This window comes from Orbilia oligospora (genome assembly GCF_000225545.1).
Source record: "Orbilia oligospora ATCC 24927 unplaced genomic scaffold scaffold00054, whole genome shotgun sequence".
Lineage (NCBI taxonomy): Eukaryota > Fungi > Ascomycota > Orbiliomycetes > Orbiliales > Orbiliaceae > Orbilia > Orbilia oligospora.
Window position 1 is genome coordinate 2,443,947 of NW_011645611.1, and position 24,451 is coordinate 2,468,397.

At 44.8% G+C, this 24,451-nt stretch overlaps 6 protein-coding genes across 6 annotated transcripts; 5 read left to right on the plus strand and 1 right to left on the minus strand.

Annotated features, from left to right (window-relative positions):
• Nucleotides 1-87: 87 nt before the first annotated feature.
• AOL_s00054g738 (uncharacterized protein) lies at nucleotides 88-1,769 on the minus strand (the record flags this gene model as incomplete). The annotated part of the gene is made up of 3 exons (XM_011122054.1): nucleotides 88-473; nucleotides 542-1,277; nucleotides 1,353-1,769. The coding sequence occupies 3 exons, from the start codon at nucleotides 1,767-1,769 to the stop codon at nucleotides 88-90; spliced, it is 1,539 nt and encodes a 512-aa protein (XP_011120356.1).
• A 4,446-nt stretch (nucleotides 1,770-6,215) lies between these two features.
• On the plus strand, nucleotides 6,216-7,354 carry AOL_s00054g739 (uncharacterized protein; the record flags this gene model as incomplete). The annotated part of the gene is made up of 4 exons (XM_011122055.1): nucleotides 6,216-6,276; nucleotides 6,353-6,624; nucleotides 6,692-6,752; nucleotides 6,819-7,354. 4 exons carry the CDS (start codon nucleotides 6,216-6,218, stop codon nucleotides 7,352-7,354), a joined length of 930 nt encoding a protein of 309 aa, XP_011120357.1.
• A 1,971-nt stretch (nucleotides 7,355-9,325) lies between these two features.
• Nucleotides 9,326-10,137, plus strand: AOL_s00054g740 (uncharacterized protein; the record flags this gene model as incomplete). Its single annotated transcript, XM_011122056.1, has 2 exons — nucleotides 9,326-9,663; nucleotides 9,732-10,137. The coding sequence occupies 2 exons, from the start codon at nucleotides 9,326-9,328 to the stop codon at nucleotides 10,135-10,137; spliced, it is 744 nt and encodes a 247-aa protein (XP_011120358.1).
• A 1,891-nt stretch (nucleotides 10,138-12,028) lies between these two features.
• AOL_s00054g741 (uncharacterized protein) lies at nucleotides 12,029-15,742 on the plus strand (the record flags this gene model as incomplete). The annotated part of the gene is made up of 2 exons (XM_011122057.1): nucleotides 12,029-12,846; nucleotides 12,982-15,742. 2 exons carry the CDS (start codon nucleotides 12,029-12,031, stop codon nucleotides 15,740-15,742), a joined length of 3,579 nt encoding a protein of 1,192 aa, XP_011120359.1.
• Nucleotides 15,743-16,429: 687 nt separating this feature from the next.
• Nucleotides 16,430-17,562, plus strand: AOL_s00054g742 (uncharacterized protein; the record flags this gene model as incomplete). The annotated part of the gene is made up of 5 exons (XM_011122058.1): nucleotides 16,430-16,533; nucleotides 16,609-16,636; nucleotides 16,752-16,934; nucleotides 17,016-17,126; nucleotides 17,395-17,562. 5 exons carry the CDS (start codon nucleotides 16,430-16,432, stop codon nucleotides 17,560-17,562), a joined length of 594 nt encoding a protein of 197 aa, XP_011120360.1.
• Nucleotides 17,563-21,839: 4,277 nt separating this feature from the next.
• On the plus strand, nucleotides 21,840-23,966 carry AOL_s00054g743 (uncharacterized protein; the record flags this gene model as incomplete). Its single annotated transcript, XM_011122059.1, has 1 exon — nucleotides 21,840-23,966. One exon carries the CDS (start codon nucleotides 21,840-21,842, stop codon nucleotides 23,964-23,966), a length of 2,127 nt encoding a protein of 708 aa, XP_011120361.1.
• Nucleotides 23,967-24,451: the final 485 nt, after the last annotated feature.

Genomic DNA, 24,451 nt, shown 5'->3' on the forward strand with positions numbered 1-24,451 from the left:
TCTATCGTTCATTCCGTCGTAAAAGTGTTCAATCATAAACGTAGTTGTCGCGTGACAAGGAATAAAACTTCAATCAAGCGACGAAGTTTATCTTACATAACTTTCCATCCTAAACGTCCTCATGCTCTTCCTTGCAACATCCAAATCCCCTAAGAAGGTCATCTCAGGTGTGATCTCGTGGTGATGTTCGTCGGCTCCGAAGATGCTACGTCCGACGGCTCGTAAATCCCCAAGCAATTCGGCAGCAGTTCGATCCCACTTAGCAATCTTGATGAGAGGGTAAAGTTCCGCTTCACGTAATCCCTTCAATGTGGTCCCAAGCACTCTAGAGTCGCAGTCCCGGGGGCTCTGCTTCCTATAGTAGAACGATTGAATTCCAACATCGCAAACCGGGTCAACAAACTTATCGATGAAGGCTTGCGTGCACTCGTAGAGGCTAGAAATGCAGGCTGTTCGCGTTTCAATCAGGTCGCCTATTCAATTCATCTCAATCATGTCAGCGCTGTATAAAAGGCTCAAGCAATGAAGATTAAAAACTTACGCTGAAGGGACTCGGGAAGTCTCTGGAAGAACTCATCGTCTTCCTGCTCTCCTTCGCATAGCTTCCAGGACAAGGCGTTGGCGCAATTCTCAAAAACAGCGGTATCCTTGAAAGCCCAGGCAATGAAAAGCCATTTCGACAATAGATCCTTTTCCTTAGTAATCATCAAGCTGATGGCATTGAGAGCAGCATCATCAGTTCCCCTGGTGCCGTCTGCTTCGAGCTCAACCTTAGAGGCACCACCCGACATCCACAATCTAGTCCAAGCCCAAGCTGCATCAACACAATCATACTTGTCAAGAACAATGGCGACCTCGGCAAGTTGATCTCCGGTCAAGACCGCAGGGATCTTTCGGCTCTGAAGGTGGAGGATGTTGCAAACGGTTATTACTGCGGCTGGATCTTCTTCAAACATCAACAATTCAATGTGTTTGTGTTCCTGGAAAACGATGCCCTCGCTGAAACGGTTCGGGGCAAGCAAAGCACGGAAATAAGGACTAGCGATCGTGAGGATGGTGGATGATGCGAGGACCTTGCGTCGGTCCGGAGAGTGAGGCGAACCAACGAGGAGAGCGACATCGGAATTCGGAACGATAGCCACCGGTTCGCAGTTTTGGAAATCTGGGTGAGGGGCAGGAGCTGGAGGAGGCATGACTCTGTTTACTGGCTTCCTAAGGGTCGGAGGTGTGGAAAAAAGGTCTTCGCAGATGCTGTGCTTACGAGCTGTGGGAGTTACCTAATTGAAGTTCGCGAACAGTGAGCCCCTGACTAGTGCTGGAAGTGGCGTACAAGGATAAAGGGGGAAACATACGGGTCTCGACAAGGAGACGGACGAGGCTCGGCTGCTGAAGGCGTCCTCGAGGGATGGTCTGTGAGAGATGCTACGGGAGTTAAGGTAGATGGTGCTGGCAGCGCTGGCGATTGAGTCGGCTCGGCGGCGAGTGATAATGTCGGAGACCTCTGAAATCTGGCCGCCACCGGATAGAACCAACGAGTTGACTCCGCTCGTCACCGTCAAGTTGCCACTACTGCTACTCCCGCTACTACTACCGATAGGCATGATGAATGGATCCGGGTCTGCTAATGGGACCGACAAGTCTATTTCGAGTTCGGATGACGGCTCAAGTTCAGGTGAAGGTTCAAGCTCGGGTTCAGAATGGGGAGGAGCAGATTCAGGCTCGGGGATTTCGTTTGAAGGTTGCATTATGACTGGGACGGAATGGGTCATGATTAATTCTCCGTTCCTGAGCGTTCAAACCCAAATTTTTGTGGGAGATAAAATTGGTAAACGGCGAGAGATATCGATGAGATGGTGATACAATGCAAGGAGAAGAAAGGTCGAATTCTAGAATGGAGAGAACCCTGGAAATCTGGAGCTCACACGAACAGCGACCGAAATGGGAGCGAACCGGCTCCATTTGCCTGCTTCAAAGCCCATCATGACTTGCAGCATCATCTGCCACCAGCGGCGAAGTACCCCAGTCAAAGGCCTTCTGGACCGGATCGCTGTTCATCGTGGTGACCTATCATTGGCCGTGGTTGCGGTGTTTTAGCCAATCAAAAGAAAGAATGTGACATCCTTGTCCTTCGGTCGGCCTGAGAATGCCAGGAACGGGCTGAAAAAGATAATCCAACAGCAGGCCCTAATGAACTAGCCGAAACATTCAAAACTGTTGGGATGATGTTCTAACCCAGCCACTGGATAAATCAAACTTATTGACTCTCTAATTGAAGGCTTTGGTGCAGTGTAATCCTCGAGATTTTGTGTCAGCCGATGTTAAAAATTACCAAAAGGAGATATTTCTATTTAAAGTTGGCTACAGAACCATTATCTCTGTTGTCAGGGAAGTATGATATATTGCCGCATCGAGGCTAGAATTGAAACGTCCCCGATTTCATTCACATGCAAGACAGGTACATATCATGAATCCTCTTCAAAATAATGGTATAGATAAATTAATTCTGTGAAGGTAGTATTGATAAGGTAATTGTATCATTACGAAGAATAATAAATAGATGCGCCCGGGCGAACTTGTTCATTGTCACAGCTACAATTCAAAGTTAGATTTGGTTCATATGACTATCCTAATTCTCGCTTTTAACTTAATTCCACGTTTAAATTAACTCACATTTAAATGATAGTGTATTACATGGCCTAAAGTCTATATATATCGACATGTTGGGAATAGAGAGGCAGTCCTCAAAATTCAGTTGTATCGAATATTGCACCAAGCAAGCACCAAAAAAGTATTATACGTACTTTCAATTCAATTACATTTGTTTTAAAAATACAATAACCCCTTTTATAAATAATTTAGAATCCGCGCATGAGGTATACTTGGAAAGCGTAGCTATCAATATTTAGTTTCAAGTCCATAGAGCGCTTTATATTAACGCGGTAACGTTAACGCGCGGTATACTATTCGCTACTTTAACGTATTCTAGCGGCTCGATACTCAATATTGGAATTGCTTGGTAGTTTATATATAAATTGAACTTGGCTTGTAACATGACTTCTAAACATTCCAAGGTTAATAAAAGTAACGTGGCGATACAAATTAGTCTCGTTCCGAGGAGTCACATGTACAGATATTATATTCTGGAAACATATATATTTTAAACGATAGACTCATAGACTGAACCTATCTCCGAAAACACAAAGAAGGGTATTTATAATGAATATAACACATCAATATTTATTATACCGCTCGCTTGGGAAAAGTTTGGGGCAGCATAGTCGACAGCTCTACGGTCCGTATTGCATCTGAATTTAATAGCTATCGATATATCATATAAGCCGATATATCTAAACGGAATGACATCGACTCGTTGCAACATTCTATAGGCAATTATGAATACTTAACATTTGGGTCCACTAGCATTTTTATACCCATGGATATAGATATATGAACTAATCCATGAGCGATCAGTATATAGTATTGTAGTTTTTTGGTGGGGCTGGGTACGAGACAAATATCGTATCCAGAAATTCGAATAATCGAATCAAGAAGTTTAAAGATGTTACACTACAATCAATATGTTTGCCATGGCTTCCCCGCCAATATATATATCCTTGGCTTTAATTACCCCGCATCTGGAGCTCCTCGATAGTGCAAGTTTGTACTTTGGGCGAAAGCCGTAGTGGGATTTCTAGTTTAGTAGATAGATAATCATCATCGCGAACTCAGCTTCTTCCACGAGAAACTACATAATCATTAGTTGTACTGTCCCATATATAATATAATTAGAGTATTCAGCATATCTATAAGCTCGAAAGATTATTATGAGATGAGTAGATAAAGTTAATGAGATCCTCGAGAGAACGCCGGACGACGATACATATATGCGTATACCAGTCTAAGCACGAACCTACTTTCTAGATATCTCTTATCCGTGTTCGCACCATCAATATGCCCATAAAGATATCCTAGGTCGACTTGGGTATGTCCCAGATACCCATCGGAAACGTATTCCGATGCCAAAAGACGCCCATGTCTGTAGACTTCAAGCCCATAGTACTTACTGTACCGAAAAGTCCCCAGAAATTTAGGCATCGATGCCTATGCGTATATATTATCAATATCCCCAAGATCTAGAAGCCACCTGGCATTATCACGGGGCTATGCGCGGGGGCGGCACTAGACTATATCTATGTAGCTATCAGTTTCCAACCCTGCAATGATGTCAACCCTCGTTACCAAAGTAGCCCGATTTATAATAGGTATAGTAAATCCTAACTTAACATCGCTTCACATAAACTTGCCATGGCGGCCATGGCGCCAGAGACTTCCGGTAACATTTCTCAGATATAAAATTTTAAAACTTTGACCATCCGGATTCATGACTCAAGTCTAGATAGTGCATGTGTATGAAGTTGAGTTCTCTTGGAAAATTATATATGAGGCCAGGTTTCTTGGGGGTAAGGCCGTGCGGGGTTGGGAGTCTCCAGGCGACCATACTCTTACAAAGCTTTCTTTTAAATCTACGCCCGGAATCGAACATTCTACGGGTCGATCTAGATCTAGAATTAATAAATTCCCGACATTATCCAAATTGTTGCAGCGGATTGAGAGAACGGCAACTTTCATCCGAGTTACTCTATCAGCTACAACCGTCGGTATCGCGACATTGTATAGATATTCGGATATATAATATATATTCGTCTGCATAAACTTGCTCACCGGCTGAATATAAAGCCTGTACTTGGTACCTGAATTAACAGGTAGGACCTTGTTGAATCGGTTCGAACGCCTTCGGGCTTCGCTGCGCGACATGGCATTGCTTACTTTCTAGATTAACTAGATGTGTAGTTTTAAGCGGGATACAAGAGTAATGTATGGGATGAAGGGTTGAACGAATTTGGAGTTTAGCCGTTTTATCCGCTCGTCGTTTCCCAGGGTATAGTCTTAGTTTCGAAGATATAACCTGGCCCTTGTGAAGACCGTCGACGTGATCAGATGTCTGGCCATGGCATGACATAATAGTTGCAGCTCATGAGCACTAGAAAACTTAGACACTTAAATAAGTGGCTTGTATTAGACGCTGATTACACATCGAACTGTCTAGCTGTGGCATCGAATCATTTGTGGCATGAGGCGCGGCACTGCTTGACATTTTTCTCCTGCAATTTTAATTAATCTTTATAGATGATCCAGGAGTTAAGGGAGCGCCTTGATCAAGGGCTTATGTGGAGATCTCAAATAAAAAATTTGTATACTTCGTTAGAGTTTTGTGGATTCGAGCCTCCTTTTGTGGATTGCATAGAAGAATTCGAATCTTGGAATACCTGGGTTTTCATGTTCGAGACGAACTAGAGAAGCATTTTTCTTCTTTATGGGCAATCAAAACCGAGACACATCTTGGTCAAAGCTCCGCTAATATTATCAGATCAAAGATATAGGTTATATTTGGGCCCTTAAGATCATACCACTGACAGATTTGAGGCTTTCGATCTTTAAGGTTGTGGTATCGAGTTGACGCCCACACCCAAAATGTCTGAATTGGGTAGAAGCGCAGGGATTAAGACGCTGGTTCGCCCCTGCCCAGCGGTTTCAACACCAAAACCCCAACAGGCCATCGGGATAAATTCGAATGGATCCGAAAGCACTGGGCACGCAGGGGTCTGGAATAACGGCCAACCTTACCGACGTTGTGGGCCCGTTCACTCAGATTTCGAAACAATCGAACATTAGGAAGGCGCTCATAGAAACTATCCACCTGCGCATCTCGTAACGTAAGATACCTGGTCAATTCTGTCTTTTTACTACCACCAAAGCGTTTTGATCACACGGTTAGCCAGCTGCCTGGCCCGCCTAGACATGCCAGTGTCCTTGCCGAATCAGCGTGGTAATCAAGCACTCATCCTTGGGTCTTGAGAAGTCTTGTCCACGGCACGATGGTCAGCATACGTATGACCATATGGAATTGAGTGCTCCATGGACTGGGGCATGTTACATCTTGCAACCTCGATGTTGCCCCGGATTACTCTCGAGCTCTAGCCATGGGGCCATAGACAATCCGAACTTGAGAAGTATATAGAGGGGCAGAATGCCCTCTAGATTTACACACCATCTTCCTTCTCTCATCAGCACCCAAGTGGTAGTCAAAAGTTTTATTTAATATCTTTGCATTACTTTGATAGTAGTTTAACCAAACTTCAAGAATTGATTTCAAAATGAAGGTTTCCGGAATCCTCGCCAGTGGCGCTTTCCTCTTGCAGACTGCGTCTGCCCATTGTAAGGAAAACACTCAATATCAACATATAGTTGATGATATATATCGAACCTCGATACTAACTTACACTCATCAAAGACATCTTCCAAACTGTCAATGGCGGCCCCGCATACCAGTACTTCCGTACAAACACCAACTACAACTCTCCAGTTGTTGACGTCACCAGCAGTGATATGAGATGCAATGTTGGTGCTCTTACTGGTGGCTCGACACAAACTTTGACAGTTTCTGCCGGTAGCAAGCTTACTCTTGGACTTGACACCGCTGTTTACCACAACGGCCCAATCCTGTTCTACCTCGGACGAGCCAGTGGCTCTGCCCAATCCTGGGATGGTAGCGGTGCTAACTGGGTAGGTTAAAATCAGAATGTCAGGACACAAATATAGTACAATTATCTAACAAGATGGCGAAAAATAGTTCAAGTTCGAGCAGCGAGGACCATCGTTCTCTGGTGGCTCCGTCACATGGCCAATGAGCGGTAAGCTTTAACTCTAGCCCTTCTTTCGAGTTATCAAGAGGAAGAGAAATACTAAACGTACCGTAGTCTCCTACGATGTCACAATCCCATCTGGTGTTCCATCGGGCCAGTGGCTCCTCCGTGCCGAGCAAATCGGCATCCACAACCCCTACCCAGCTGGTGACCCACAGTTCTACATTGGCTGTGCTCAACTCCAGATCACCAACGGTGGCAGCTGCTCACCAAACTACTTCTCCATCCCTGGACACATTTCGGCCACTGACCCTGGTATCACCGTCAACATCTACTCCAACTTCAACAGCTATACCTTCCCTGGTCCAGCTGCCCAGGCCTGCAACGGTGGCGGTGGTGGAAACCCAACTACCACCGCTGCTCGCACTACCACTGCTGCTCAAACCACCCTTGTGACTCGAACCACCACTGCGGCTACCACCGCCCGCACCACTACTACCGCTGCCCGCACCACCACTACTCCTGCCGGTAGCACTGGAGGTTCTCCACTTTACGGACAGTGTGGAGGTATTGGCTGGACTGGCCCAACTTCTTGCTCTCAAGGCACTTGCAAGGAGCTTAACGCCTACTACAGCCAGTGCGTCAATTAAATTTTCAATGGCTGAGGTGTTTAGTTGAGAGGTTGTAGATATTTCTCTGGGTTTGTTTTCTGGGTTGCATTTACTTTCTTAGACATGTATATATTACTACCATATAACATAATATACTGTGCATAGCGATTTGAAATTGCTTTTTTTTAATTCATTTCTTCTACTTTGGCAAATTTTCCGTGGTATCTTAATATTGTAACCCTATAGCCCCTTGGGCTTAATGCTGCGTGTCGCCAAACCCTCAAGTCTATAGTATGCATATGGTGGGGGTCATCAAAAGGATATGACTGGATCACCATTAAGTTTATAAGTAGAATTAGGGTTTGTAAATTCCCTATGTACCTATTTAACCCTCCAGTTATCTTAATCGTACAGAATTAGAGACGAAGACAACTAGACTAGAAACGAAGCAAAATTAAACATGCTAATAGCAAACAATATCACAGTTTCGTTGTGAGATTGAAACGATATAATACCGTCCCTGTAGTAGGCTGCTGGATTTTCCAAAAAAATGTTGCGCAACCGAATCCACTCCCAGAATCTCTACGGAAATATAACCCCGAAGTATGTTGCATCTCGAGGATTTGCAGCACATGATTAAAAACCCTATAGCCGCTCACATCCGTTCAGAATATAAATCCTCCTGCTATCAGACTTGGCCCCGGAGTCATGTTCTCCAGATTCCTTGGTAACTCATTTCAGGCTAAGTGTCGACAAGAGGCTAGTCTACTATAGTTATTAACTCGCGAAAGAAAATTGTCGAAAGCGAGCTCGGCTATGCAAGTAAGAAATCGAGTGGCGTATTCGATATGTAATAGATACGTTGAAGGGTCGCAAAATCCGGGTTTGCACACCGTCGGAGTCCGTTCCCGAAAAGCTTTCTTGATATCGATACCTGACTCGACATCGATACTGACCACGTGCCATAAGGCAGGTAGTCTCCCGTACTCTGTTTTAAACGGGATTAATAAGAATTAATAATCGGAGCATTCAAATGAGGGGCCTTGAGAGTCTATTCATGAATTCAGCTGCATGGCGAAACCCTGAAGTTACGATTCTGACATAAGGTCATGGATGTCCTGTGTAAATTCAGACATCGAAGCACACACTGTTGACTATTGGCGGTTTCTTAGTGGGCTATTTGCTTCAAACATCCCCAACTCCCTGAAACGGAAAACAGGGCCTTATCATCTAGGCTTAAGAAATGTGCTTAGCTTAGGTCCGGTATATAATCTGTCCATTCTCGATATGATTTTCGAATATTTTGAATCTACTTTAACACTGGGTTATAATGACGATTGAAACTTATTTCTACAATGTGTCAATGCCGTTTCGACAGTTGTTTAAACGTGGAATGTTTGTCTCGACATCCTGAAAGTTACTTTCAGATACATTCCCGTTTGAGACCTATAACGTCAAAGATAGAGTCGTCTATAGCAAATTCAAACAATCTCACGTTGCACAGGGCCTTGTCACAACACACTTTCCTGTGTTACACTTCCACGTTTGTCGACAATTACCCAATTAGGCTAGCCAGGAACCAATCGTCTTGGCGCTAACTGCTCTCCAGCAAATGAGGAGCAAGAGCCGACATGCTGACCCTTGTCGGCAGGTCCATCCCCCTTATCTCACTGCAATTTCCCCAATCATCCGCTGGCCACCATGCATTGAAGTGTCCAACCAGGCGCCAGAAGGGCTTATTTTGCCATGACAGATTGCCCTCTTTTCCCATCTTTCGACTTTTGTTTGCAAGTTTGCTTACGACTACAATTTGCTCCCATTTCGTCACTGGCGACGTCGATCTGAGGGGAACAAGTATCGAATTCAAGGATTGCATCGATTGCAGTTTGCGCAGTTTTATAATTCAATCTTTATAAAAGGTTGTAGAATGGTCTAGCGGGCGCATTTCTCCGAAAAGCAATATTCTTCCGTCACAATCACTCCGAATCAAGAAAGGCTAAGAATCAAGCCATGGCGACACCAAAGCGAGACCTCGAGTCACTTCCGCTTCCCGACGATAATTTCAAGCGTTTGGAATCGGAAAACTCATCAATAACAGACCTTACAACTTTACCCCCAGCTTACACGGCTCCGATTTATACTTCGGCTTCGAGGAAATGGTACCAGCTGCCATCTGCGAAGGAGGTAGGGTCGTTCAAGTTGAAGCCGTATGAGAAGGAAACACTTTCCGAGCCAGCTCGGATTTTTGGGATTCGAAGACTATATTTCCTAGCAGGAACTGGGATTTTGTTCCTGATTATCTTAATTATTGCGCTGGCGGCTGGACTGTCAGGCAAGAAAAAGCTTGAGTATGTGTACTACTATTGTTTGGTTTACTCCGTAGATGAACTACACTAACAACACCCGGAAAACGCAGTGTCTTCTTACCCCTACCTACTTCAGCACAAACATTTAAAGGTGATGCAACATATTACGACACTGGGCTTGGTGCCTGTGGCTTCGATAATGCTGGCACAGAGCATGTTATCGCTGTTTCTCATTTCCTTTGGGACTCCCAAAACGTCGGCACGAACCCGAATGCAAACCCATTATGTGGTCTTATGATCCGTGCGACGAGGTACCGACCAAATAACGAGGCGTTCTTGATCGGGGCACCCGGAGCGAAGGATACACCGGGAGGAAAGAATGTTAGTGTTGATGTTAAGATCGTGGATCGATGTGTTGGGTGTGCGGCGACGGATTTGGACTTTTCGAGAGCGGCATTTGATATATTGGCGGATCAGGCGATGGGGAGAGTTTTGATGGATTGGGCATGGTTGTAACATGGATCTGGCCTAGACTGTCAGGTTCTTGATTTATCGATAGCGGGTTTAATTTTTAATGCATTTAATGTATGATGCAAGCGGCATGGCGTTGAATTTGTTTGGCATATTCATTTCTCTGTATGATACCACATCATTTCTATTTGCTATTGATTGATTATTTTACCGGATTGCTCCATTCTTCTCTGGGAAAATACCTACGTATTCTCGATGTTGAAAGCTATTGAGAGGGTGGTAACTCGTTTTAGGTCTAGATTGTCTCGCCGCTATAAACATACCATGCATGCATGGGTCCAGGGCTCCAGGACTTTCAGGCCTGGATACGAGACAAGGTCTAGAACTGTATCGCTGGTTCAACAAAACTATAGGCTCTATAGACAATATAGACTATCGGTTGAGATTTTGGTGGATCGTTGTGTCCGTGCACACGTAATGGTTGGGAAGCTGGCTGAGCAATGGACTTTCGAACCTTTGGTATTTAGTGATGTCACCAAATATTGTCTTCTCTAACAGTACCACTACCACTAACGTGGCAACCTAGCTAGCTAGGCTAACCCCGCCATCATAATTCTTGTATCATAACTACATGTAGCTGTATATAGAAGAATTCCTACGGAATAGCGATTAGTTCGTCATATAAGACACGAAGTTTCGCCAGCGGGTAAAATAGGACTAATGAAAAGCTAATTTTAGATTTCCATCTCTTATAAGTCGAATGATATTAGAGATACATACCTAGGTCAGTGCTTCCTTTCTACTATGAAGTTAAATTGAAAATGAATATTGTGTCGTGGGATCAGTGTAGAACTAAGTACTCAAGCGAGTATAAGTACGAAACTATCAAAGCTGTATATAATATCTCATGGGTCAAATTAACAATATTTAAGGCAATACTGTTCTGCATGGCGCCAGGGTGAAATACTGTATACTAATAATCTATACCTTATGTATAATGTACTTTCTAGAATTCTCTCAAAGGTTTGATTAATGGTTACAAGAGTAAAGATCATAAGAACACAACGCGAAAAATGCAACAGGAGATACAATTCAGGAACGTTGTTTCGCCAGATCGGGAGGAGACCACTGTTTCAGGTTCGACTGGCCAACTCATCCCACCCACACTTGCATAAGCTGCATCGATGCACAGTCGACCTATAGATGCTTTTAAAACTATTAATACTTGTTTTCATTTTTAATCGGGAACTTAAAAGACCTCGCTGTTGAACTCGAGTCTCTCAACATTGCACTACAATATATTTGTATCACTCAACCCCTCCTCTCTCTCTCGTTTCCAGTATATTAGTCCGTTCGTTCGCCTCCCGTAATGGGAAATCACTAACTAACAGGCACAGCTCAGAGCTTAGAGGAGGCTATGCAGGCCTGATCCTGAAGGCGTCTTGGACGTGTTCTGTTCAACCTTGCAACTTGACCTAGAATTTTCCTCATTTGTATTTCCAAATACCTCGCCTTCCCTGGCACGTACTTTCGGTCATTCGATTCTCAGTCGGATATTCCCCCCCTGACTGTCTTTCTGTGCTTTTTCGTTTCCTTTCTATTCTCGTGTTCATCTTTGATCCTTTCTGTTCCTCTGTCATGGTCATACTCGCCAAGTAGCTATACCAAAGGTGCAAGCTGCTCTGCTCCGTTTCTTTTTTTATTATTATTGTGGGCCACCCCACAGGGAGGGAGAAAAAAACACGGATAGTCGGATAGTTCTCGAGAGTTTATCCCGAATCTGCAGGACCCCGAAAGCCTCCCGCGTCAACGAGATATACACACCGGTGTAGTAAATTCGTGGCATGCGTTTTCCTGGGCCAGATGATTCATACAGAACCGGAACGGGTGTCAAGCTGAGATTGGGCGTCTACCGACTGATATAATTCGGGTTAGTATGCTGTCATCGTTCTTCTTCGGTGGCGGTGGATCTGGAGGGGCAGTTGGTCATCAGCATCGTCATGGAGGGGCTATAAGGGACGAGAAGGCAGGCCGGCGAGGCAGTAGCAATAGCCCTACCTCTTCTCCAAACACCAACGGTGGCACTGCCAATACAAATAGCCGAAGCTGGACGTCACTTTTCCTCAGGAGAGACAAGAATAACTCAACGCCGGATAGTGATTATAGTAGTCGAAGTGCGAATAGGAATAGCCATGATGTTATCAAGAAAAGTCGAAAGTCGCCGGATGCAATAACTGCCTCCTCGAGATCAACTTCGACGCTGTCGCTGCTCGAGCTCGAACTTGCCCGCCCCGCACAAACTCAGGTTCCTGTTCAAGGTCAGGTTCCTGGTCGGGTTCCTGTTCAAGATCAGACAGGGTCCTCGCCCTCCAACAGATCCGCCTTAACCCCAAAACCTCACCGCCGTCATTCCTCAGCCCAGCACACCAGTGCCGCTCCCACCACCGCTGCTACTGCCAAACCCAAGGCTTCTTCAAAACTTCAGCGGCAATCTGCCCCAGTATCTTCAAAGAAAATTTCTAACCATCCTCAGCCGTCTCCGGATTTGTTGGACTCGAAACGAGGGAATTCTGCACCTAACAATATCGTCGTCGGGCAGCCGACAGGGGGCTACTTGTCCAGCAAACCGAACCAGGCTGAACCCCGAATCCCACCGTCTTTTCGACATTCCGCCTTTGGACCTGCATTGCTTGCCCAAAAACCTCTTTTCCCCAAACCTGCAGCCTACCTTTACACTGTCCGGAGTGCTCTCTCGTATGTATTTCTTATACACCACCAGATATCATATCCTTCTCAACAAAAAAAAAACAAAAGCATATTCATCTAGAATATTTTAGAGTCTGAGTATGTGTTGTTGCTGACCCTGATTACCCACTACGTCAACACTAGATCGACGATGTCCGCAAGTTCGCCGTCCCCTCCGCCCTTAGACCCACCGAAAAGGCACATCAAAAGGGACCGCACCCCTTCTCCTACAAGACGTCACTCTACCACTCGGAAGGTTAAAACTCCTACTTCTCGCGACGTCGAACACCCCGATATTACCTGTCCCGAACTTCCTACACCTCCCGACTCCCGGAGAGCTACTCCAGCTCACTCTCATCGACCTAGGGAATCGTCTAGGAATCTGACGACAATCAAGGAAGATGCCCCGGAAAGAAGTAGAGAACGGGCGAAGAAGCATCGTCGGCATAGGACACAGGAGGAGAGGGAGGAGAAAGAGAGAGAGAGGAGAAAACGAAGGGCTCGAGAAGCTGAAGAAGATAGACTTGAAGACATTCGACGGCACCGTGATAGAACTCCAGTTAGCCTGACTCCGGAACAACCTACCCGTACTCCACCACCGCCTCCGGCTGGTGAACCAATACCGCCACCAAGATATACGACACCAGTGATACCAAGGAGGGAGTCGTCTACACCAGGCGCCCAATCAATGCTACGAGCGAGTGCTACGACGATCTTCCAGGCCATAAAAACAGTGGGGTCAAAATCTTCGAGAGATCAATTGAGTAATCCATCGCCTAAATCTAGTGGCACCCGTGTGGTCTTACAGCAAACGGAGCAATCCATCAAAGTCAAAGTTGATAGCCCCAACCGTCCCAGACATATTCACCGTGACGAAGGCGACTCAACAGACTCTGATGAACTTGAACAACCCCATACCCCTGAAGGAGCAGAGTTCCCAATAGCGAAGAATCAGGAACGGAAAGGTTCAGTGCAAGTTTCGCCCAATGTCAAAATTGTAGGGGAGGATGTATCGGAAGATTTGATAAACGAAAGGGAGACTATTGACTTTCTGCTACCTTACGGTGGGCTACGAGAGCAATTCGATTCGGGCTATGAGATTGAGCAGGAAATGCCTGAAGACGAGCTTGATGAAGAAGATTCAGAAGGAGACGATGAGACCGTACATGCGCCCGGCGCACAGCCAGTGAAGAAGAAGTCACATCATACCCTTGCGAACTCGGCCGTCAACATCGACCCACTAAGTCAACAGCTACCGGTTTTACTTAGCCTGATTGATAATACGGTGACCGCTTACGAAACTATATTAGAAACACAAGGATCGTTCGCCGTTGGAATCGGTGGATATCAACCTGTTGCCCGCCGCCTTCTAGAAAAGGTTGGGAAGATATTTTCGAGGGAGCTACCTCCAGATGCTGCCACTTGGGGTGAAACATTGGAGTATATCAGCGGCAGGAAAGCTTACCCTGAGCTTTGTGATGTTGACTTCAATGACGATGAGGCAATTTCGGAGTTCTTTGAGCATGATGGTGAGAAGATGTTTATCTTCAATGCTTGCCTAGAAGAACCTGAAGTCCTTGACCCAGCCGTTATTGGCCTCAGAAGATTAATGGAAGAAGACGTCACTCCGGAAGAAACAGCGATCTACCTCACTAGCTACCCGCATATTCGACCTCTGTTGCTCGCCTGTAGGCACATGACTGACGATGAATTGGACATTCTTTACAGCAAAAGGGCTACTGCATTCCTAGATGTCGACGTTGCCGTACGGTCTGACAAGCAGCGTGAGGTAACCGAATGCGCTGAACTCAGTAAGGGCATCGACGAAACAGTCAAACAGCTCGAAGCCACTATTGCACGCATGAAAACCGTTCAAACCAATATCCTCAAGCGGAAAAAAGGGATTGAAGCCCATCTTTCAATTCACGCCCCGAATGATGATGAAATACCAAGCCTGCCTGCTGAAATTCAAACCGCGATTGACGAAATACAAAACGAGGATATAATTAGAATGGAGGAGCGTAAACGCAGAAGGAAGGAGTTGAGGGAGGAGGCGGAGGAGGAAGATGATGGGGATACGCTGCTTCCGGATGATAGTATCAGCCAGATTAATCCGTACAGGGCGAGGTATATTCCGCAGAGTGTTACCAGGGCATATCAAGAGGCACAAACGAGGGCAGCAGCATCGGTAGCACAGGTACCCGCTAGTGTGGCGTCAACTAAAACTTCAACCTCGATCTTGCAAGAATACCTCACAGCGCGAGCGCCTCCAAGGCAAACGCAGCTGGGAGTCCATGGTAACAGTCATATTGCGCACTCTGCAGGTTACGACCCTAGCAACCCAACTGGAATGGGTCATCTAAGTGTTCCCAAGAAGCCCAACGCCTATCTGAGGATGGCTCTTCCCTCCAAAGTTTACGGTACATTTGTGAATGATATCAAAGATGCAGTGCGAAGGCTCCCAATACACAATTTAAATAGAAACCTGGAGGTTATCCCGGAGAGAGGGGAGACGCCAGAGGTTGGTAGAAGTGGGACCCCTGACACGCACCAACATTTGCAAACCTCGTCTCCCCATGATGATGCTCTCTATAGAAGCAACTCAAGGGGCTCAACTAAGACCCCTGTGAGGAATGCGAGCGGTGCTTCCAGTAAGAAGAGCGGGTTGTTCAGCAAGAAGCCGATAGATGATACAGATAGAAGTTGCACGCCTGTCATTGTACATAGTGGCGTTGGAGGGTATGGGAGTTCGAAACCAGTAGTCGTAACAAACGATGCAGGTGTGAACATCAAGAAAGATAAGGAGAAAAGCGATAGGGAGAGGGAGAGGCGAAAGCGAGAGAAAGGGAAAAGCGGAAGTAGTAGTCGTCGGCGAGAGAGTTACGCTGAGAAGCCGAGAAGATAAAAAAGTTGTTACCTTCAATGAGTTCGTTGGGGACATGATAAAATGATCTGCATGGTTAATTCGGCGTCGTTACCAAGGTTTGAGTTCTGCTATCTTTCTTCTATTTTGCACTCCATCTGTGGTAGCTGTAGTACGGCTTGCCATATTTTGTTCTTGCATCCTGCATATTCGCGCGAGCAAGTCTCATCTTTCATTTCTGCTTAGCGTTCCTGGATTTTCCTTTGGTTTTAATGTTTTTGCTTATGGATTTAGCGGGAGTTGAGATTTTGATTTTACACCATCTTTGCAAGACGTTTAAGCCTTCATCGCTTTGTCATTTATCGATTTATCGATCTCAAAAATCGATTTATTGACTCCTAGAACGTTCCGAGTTTAAGTTTGGGGCGAGGCATTTTGGATGTATTTTGTACAACAATAAGCAAAAGCAAATTTTATGGGTTAAACAAATAATCTAGCATCTGAAACCCCGCTGTCGTACAATATTGATTTCCGGCGAAGTCAAGCTGGAAGATATGATGTTCAACATTTTACGATCACAGTGCAGACCTGTTGTAGATTTAGTGTTGTCGCTTGGCCCGGTTGCGGGTCGCCGATGCTGGGCCAGCTAATAGGATCGCAGCCCGGTCTAGAAGTTGTGACCCCTTTCCAAATTACCTAATTCTTACCCAGATAGTCAACGGATTGACCATGGATTCAACAACCAACCTTATAGATCGAACTGATGGCTACAGACCAGAAATTAACTACCTGGTAGCCGGTGCCAGCGGGTGCGGGAAAACCACATTCCTCGAGTGAGTCTATGCACATCTTCAGCTATTCTAGCTATCCTTCGATATCATAATGGTCTCTAATATGTAACTCTGAAGACGGATTACGATAGGCAAGATTGGTGGTGTATGTAACTACAATACCCTATTTCCTCACCGATTGTAGACGGTGCCATTTTTGCGCGATAGTACTTCGGAATTTATGACTAAACCTTGCATTTCCAACCTTTCTTAACATCTAGGATGACTTCCGAGTCCCCAACAAACCATTCGTGCTCACCAATTCCGCACAAGAGAATTCGCCGCTTCTGAATTTTCACGAGAGTGAGTGTGTAGATCTAGAGCAGAAGAAAGTGCGACCAGAGGTCCTCGTACTATGCTATGATATCGGCAATCCAGCTTCGTTAGAGGAGTTAGACCCTATCGTCAGTCTTCCCGGTTTATAAATCTACAAATATTTTCCTGTGGGTGTGTATAACCGACATATTAATACCTACGATATATAGAACCGGGAGGTAGCTAGGATCTACGGCGCCGATATTGCAGTTGTGGTTATCGGCCTCAAGAGGGATTTACGACATGAAAAGCAGGAAGGGGAGTTCATTGACCCGTTGGTAGTAAGTAAACAGCCACCTACCAAAGCCTTTCCCATTTCCCGCTGCCTCGTGATCGTCACACCCTGCATTTTGAATCCCATTTTATCCGACAATCATTGTTACCTGGTTCTGCAATTTGACCCTCGACAAGGGGCGCTTGTCCTGGCAAAAGCTTGCATTAAACTCCCCAGCAAAAACCTGGTCAAACTCGTCCCTTCCATGATAGTATATAAATGCCGATAACTATATGCTGACATGGATTTGGGTTTTCCGTCTTACCTTTTACTAGGGATATAAAACAGCACAGGCCTTGGAGGGTGCTATGTACTTGGAATGCAGCGCGACAACTGAGGAACTTATTCCTGCTGTTGTTGAGGATTTGGTGAAGAAGGGATTGGATGTTAAGACAGGGAAGGCGTATCAGGCGTCGGGGATAGGGAACTGTATTGTTTGTTAAGAACACTTTTTTTTTCGAAGTCTGGTTTGAGACAAGTTGCATTGTGAGTTATTGAGTAATTATACTTACTAAGTATTCATGCCTGGAAATTCTTCCGGAGCATAGGCTATCGCTTCGTGACTCCTATAGTTTGCTATTTCGACCTCCCCATTTATGGAGGTCCCTTATTTTTCCAATGAATATATTGGGAGTGCCTATAGTTTAGTTGTTTTTTCACAGCATTTCAAATTTAACTTTAGTACCAAACTTATTCAATAATATAAAAGTTACCATGTGGGGAACTATTGAATTGAGGAGATCTAGATCTGAGGGCCTGCCCCTATAGTTCTTTGACTGAATTAGGAACTGCTAGCTTGCTTCTAGAATCCTTGCTTTTCTTAGTATATAGGAGGAAATTCAGGAGAAAAATGAGATGATGTGTCTCTTGTATATAATTGGGGATTGGCTACTATAGGAGGAGAGAGGATAAGAGCCATTCCTATATATATTTTGTTGATATTGGTGGAATTGGGCGGCTTAGGGCAAAGTGTGGACCGCGTCTGCAATACGAGACTAGGCTTAAGATTCTCTGATTTACTTGATTTTGATGGGATTTTCCTTTCATGAAAATAATCAGATGATCGGTTGGGGTGGGCAGTGGTTTTTATAAAGTGCATGCAAAGATGGAAGAAAGTCGTATCAATTGATCAATGCAATGCGTATGGCTCACCATGTGGAGCACTTGGTAGATATGTTCATGTATATAGCGGGGACAATGGATACCAAGATGATGTTCACGATCGAAAATGGACCTACTTAATTAACATAACGGTCAAAAAAATATTGGGATTCTTCTTGGAATAGCCACCCGGATGGTACATTGCGACTGGTTATTTGACATAATATTCGACAATGGGAAGTTGATACTATGGAAAAGTTCCAAGTAGAGATATGTAGCGGCTGCAACGACTAAGGCAGAATACACCACAATGAGCGGCGCTAGTGCACGTACGCTAAGGAGATGACTTGGCTGGAGCTGCTGATAAAGGAGATATTGCCGATGGGGAAGACGAGACTTATATTTATAGATGCAAAGGATTCATGTATACATGAATCCTTAGCTCTACTAACTTGGAAAATTCTTGAGTCATTCCTAGAACGTTTAGTCCTGACCCCGCAGGGCGATCTATTCGTTTGTTTATATGTTCTGAGTATGCCTTTTGGCCTACCAATTATTTATCTATATGTCAAGACTAAGATGGTTCGACAGAGAGTGGGTGAGATGGCGTATTATATAACGGATAGGCTTGTAATATGCAAGCTGGTTTGTAATTGTAATAAGTAGTAAGCTTCATGTGGGGAAGACCTATAGGCGGGTTTGGGTAGGCAGGCCGCCGAGCTAGGAAAAAGTCGAAAAGCTTCAACATAATTAATACATACTTAGAGGAGGATGGTGGAGTCTTTCAGACAGCAATGCTCATCTTCAGATTAAAGCGAGGCCCTTCCTATTACGCCCATCTACGCGCGCTTTACGAAATAAAGTTTAAAATATAATGTCGAATTCCACAACGAACTATTAAGTGAACCGCAAGGAGTAAGTCCTGGAGACTCTGATCTCAAGCTAAGGAAAGGAAAGGATTATAGCCACGCCTTTAAAGCCTAGACGGACACTGTGAGATGATAATGTAGGGCCATCGGAAAGCCGGAACTATCCCAGCTGTTGTCATTATACATATATGTAACTTTTATGTCTGGTACACATTGCTTTTGGGAGCAAACGTACAGCGAAGATGTTAAATTTAAAATGCAACAGACAACCCCAAGATTCACATGACATCCGCTCCAGCCGGCTCAAAAACATTCCCAACCTAATCAAAACCCCTTTCCCTGATCTAGTAGGTACTCACTTACCATCATGCACCCTTATCTTTTATTTTTCTTTTTTTATATTTTTCTTTTTGAACAAGAAGAGACAGAACTCAAGGAGAAAATAAAAAACAAAAATTAAAAAGAAGCCAGCGAGGTTTCGATATCACAATTCGTCCCCAGTTACCTATTTGAGGCCGAATTAACCATCATTACCATTCTTTTTCAACAACCTTCCCTAGTTAGAAGTCTCTAAATAAGCATTTTGAGCTTTGTACCAACTTGGCTGATTGAGCGTTAAGCCTTAGTATTAGACTTCAGGCTCTAGGTCAGTACCTATTAGCTAAAGCTAAGTATTTGGGTTGAGAACAGAGTATTGTCATTGTATTACCTTGTTGTGGGATACGGAAGGGCGATGCGCTAGAGCTCAGGTCCGGAGCTCAAGTGTTTCCAGTTGAGCCCATCAAGCTGTGGTGGATGTTGATCTTGCATAAAGCCTGAGAAGCCGTCGCATTGTCGGGCATGACCCTAAGACCCAGGTTACGTACCGACTTGCTGGATTTGCCGCATATGCACCAGAAGGTGTTTCTTTTACAATCCGGCATCCGATGGCTGATCATGATTGGGACATGTAGCTATAGATGGCTCAGGAGAATTGTCGACAGCGCTCAGATGAATTGAGATCGACCTCAACGTTAACTCGCGCAAGATACTTTAAATTTACTTGAAAGAGGGACGGAATACCTAATAGTGCTGAAGCAGTGGCACAAAAGCTAGTCTTGATCAGAATTTACTGGCCGAGCCGGGGAGCTAGTCGGATGCCCACATCGTCGCGTATCCGGGTAACGGATGATCGGTAGTACAGAATTTACTAGGTTACTTAAACGGTTGCGTAAATATTGATGCTTTGTTCGGGTAGGTATGGGACTTTTGTAAGCATTGATTGAGCAGATTAATATTAAGTTCGAAGCTAATTGGGAACTATCAAGTAGACCCGAAGACTCGTTAAAGCTTCTAGACTTTCGCCTATCAAAAACGGAACTTGAGACGATCAAAATCCTAGGAATGACCAAACGTACATTATGCATATGCACAAGTACGCCAAATCAATGTGTGATAATATTATGCCAATTTTATTGAATAATTCCTTTTTGGATTTTTAGAGGGGCTAAATTAGGGCTGGCGCTAATAGAAAGCCCCACTAAATAAGGTTCTTCTAACCAAATGTATATCTGAACGTTCTAATATAGAAGCAATGCTATGCGTACCAGAGCAGATGATCTGATCGTTAGCCTTCGCTAAGCTTAGCCCTGCATGCTTGTGGCTAGGCATTATTTGAGGGAAACCAGATTACCCATTCTGGTAATAATTAGCAGTTCGCGAACAGTAGATTTCTTCTTTCCTCCCTCGATCTAACTCTTGCGTATGAACTCTATATGGTGGACCTCCTCAGATAGTCGTATTGTGCAATATCATGAGTTATAATATAGGTAAGTGGCTAATAGTTGTGGTTTTCTGGCTTCTATTTTTGCTTTTCTGGCTCGTGCTGACGGAGCTAAGCGAAACGCTAAAATGGGTTAGGTAATATAAAAACTTTTGGCCAGACTATTAGGCGAAGGGTCAATCTCGACTACTGACGGGTAATCGAGCTACTGGGTCTGTTACTATAGGTCCACTTCGCTCTTTTGAAATAACCTCGTGTAACATTACAACACTGTGTCACCAAGTTATATACTAGAAACCTATTGTTGAATTTGCAATTGCCCGTGCAGAGTCACCATCTTAGATGAAGGCAAAAGTCAATACAAAAGTATATTAGGAAAAGGGAATGTAAATCTACCATTAGAAAAGCAAGTTTGCATGTTGTAGTATAAAAATAATACTAATCGTGGCTAGTGGGGTGAAGGATAAGGTAGTGGGGGATAACGTATAACCACAATGTAGAATCTTAAACTTTAAACTATCTAAAATTTCTTTTGCTGATACAGCTTTCTAAAGCCGCACAAATCACTTATCGTTTTCCGAAATGGACGTAGATGATGCGAGTTTTAGCCTACGAAGCCGAAAAGCAGTTGTGAGCCTAGATATACTGATCCTGGCTTGAGAAGTTTTGATATCGCATCGCGATTGCCTCTCTAGATCTCTATAGATCTGGCGCAACCAAATAATTCATTCTCTACAAAGTGTTCTATAGACGTAAGTCGATCGATCTCGACAGTGATATAATGCACGATTACTTCCCTTTCGAATTGATTCTTTCCTCCCTATCCACCACTCATTGGACTCCCAGTCTATTGGATCCATCCATTCATTCTTTTTTTGTTGTCTTTCCTCACATTCCTTTGACAGATAAAGAAATTCTCTGAACCCCATTTTATTTCTATTGCTTTTGGGCAGGATATTTCTTTATCCAGATCGGCGCTACTCACACGATGCGCGTGATCTATTGGGCCGCCGTCACGGCACTCGGTTTTGCTACTTCATCACTAGCCGCCGCTGTTGATCGCAGGGCTAACTACGGTTATGATGACGAGCCTGTCATTAGCACCCGCAAGCCTGGGGGGAAGGGAGGACGCCCCACCGTTACCGTTATTAAATACGTAACCGGTGGTAAACTAGGTTATTCTACCAAGACCGGCGCTAAGACCGACACCGTTTACATTATCACCACTTCCAGGAAGGGGGGGAAGCCAGCTGCCACCGTCACTGAAATCGAAGAAGATGAGGATGGCGACACTGTTACTGTCACCAATACTAAGACGAAGAACCCCAAACCTACCGTCTATATCACTACATACGTAACTGGTGGTAAACTGGGTCCTTCTACCAAGTCCGGCGCTAAGACCGTCACCGTTTTCATTGTCACTACCACCAAGAAGGTGAAGCCAACTGCCACCGTCACTGAAACCGAAGAAGAACCAGAGGAACCAGAAGAAGAAGTAGATGAAGATGGCGAGACTGTTACCGTCACCAATACCAAGACGAAGCCAAAAGTTACCGTCACTGCCACTACGTTCGTAACCGGTGGTAGCCTTGGTCTTTCTACCAAGACTGGCGCTAAGACCGATACCGTTTTCGTTGTCACCACTAGCAAGTCGAGGCAAACCGCCACCGTCACTAAAACCGAAGAACCAGAAGATGACGAAGATGACGCGACCGTTACCGTCACCAATACCAAGACGAATCCAAAAGTTACCGTTACTGCCACTACATACGTAACTGGTGGTAGCCTTGGTCTTTCTACCGCGACCGGCGGTAAGACCGATACCGTTTTCATTGTCACCACTAGCGACGCTCCAAGGCCTTCATCAAAACCTGATACTTCATGCGGCAATGCCGGACTGGAGGTTGCAATCTTCAACAATCCGTTCCTCAATCAGCAAGAAGTACCCAACAAAGGATTTAATGTGAATTATTTCACAAGCGCGATACCATACGACGATACAGCGGCAGACTATATTGGCTGGAATGGAGCCCTCAGCGCTACAAAATACTCACATTTGTATACAAAAAATCCACCACATGGCTTCACTGCAAAACAGACACATATGGATGGTCCGACATTCGCATTGATATACCGCGGTTACTTTTATGCGCCGAGAACTCAAGAATATACCTTTTTCACGTACGATGTCGATGATAAATTTTATTATTGGCTAGGCGATAATGCATTCGACTGGAGCGAGGCAAACCATAACTATAGGAACAACCGCGTTAATGTCCGTATCGAAGGCGGAACATATTACCCTATTAGAATCCTTTATGGCAACGGTGGCGGTGGAGGAGAATTCCATCTCGATATTACTGGCGCTGACGGAGTTGACTATGTAAAAGCCACAAGGCCTTCAGATTATCTGATTTCGCGCTCGTGTGATGGAAAAGCCAAACGTTTTCCATCGTGGGATACCTCTGAATATGGTAGCGGCGTCACCGGGGCAAAACGCCCAGACATCAGTTGCGGCAACGTCGCGGGTATGCTCTTCGTAGCCTTTGAGAATATTTGGCCCAACCAGCACAGCAACAACCGTATTCCCGGATTCAATCCCAACTATTATAAAACGTGCAAGAAAGCTTTTGCGCAAGGAACCACGAGGATGATCGGGATGAAGGGTACCAGTGGTCTGAACCCGTATGGGTTGTGGGCTCCGCAGAACGTACCATCCGTTCCACTTATGGTCATGCACAGAGGATTCTTTTACGTGCCAAGGGACGGCCACTACACTTTCCACATTGCTGGGATCAAAGACGGCGGCTGGATGTGGTTTGGGCAGAAAGCATATACAGCATGGACTGCTTCAAACTACGACTGTCGGTATCTACTAAAAACAGGCATAGGTGGATACAATGAAGACGCACACACTGTGCATTTAACTGCCGGAACATACTTCCCATTCAGAATCATGATTGCTGATGGTGGTGAAGGTGGAACATTTAACTTGGAAATTTTCGACAATAAGGGTAACTTTTATCTCCAGAAGTTTGTTCCAGGTGATTTCTTGGTGCATACACCCTGTGACAAGTCCGCTGCGTTCACAAGGGACTGGGGCAATGAAAGTTAAAGTCTGGATTTATCCGCCACACCTCCTTCCATAGCCTCTATTTATGGATCTGCCATTTTAACACCACCTGCTTGTTTGTCGAATCTGTCTTGATATTGGGGTTTGGCAAACTTGAAAACTGGCCTTTGAGAATGTTTTCTATAGAGCCCGGAGTTCCGAGTTCTATCTACTTTTCTTCGATAGTTAGTTTACGTCGTTTTTCTTATCGAAGACTTAGGAACGAGATTATGTTTGATGGGAGTATGTATATATTTAAAGAATGAAGTTGCTTGGTTACGAATAAGATTGAATAGGTCCTTGATAGTAATTCAAACCTCCTAGGCTAGTGTGACGAGTATTTCTCTGATATCTGAAGGTAGGGAGCTGTTCAACCAGCTTTGAATTGTGTTGGTGTTGGGTGGAATACCAAAGAATCCAACAAGAGCCCCGATCCAACACGCCATTCCCGATTAAGAGTACGTTGTAGAAAGGCCGCAGGTCTTCTA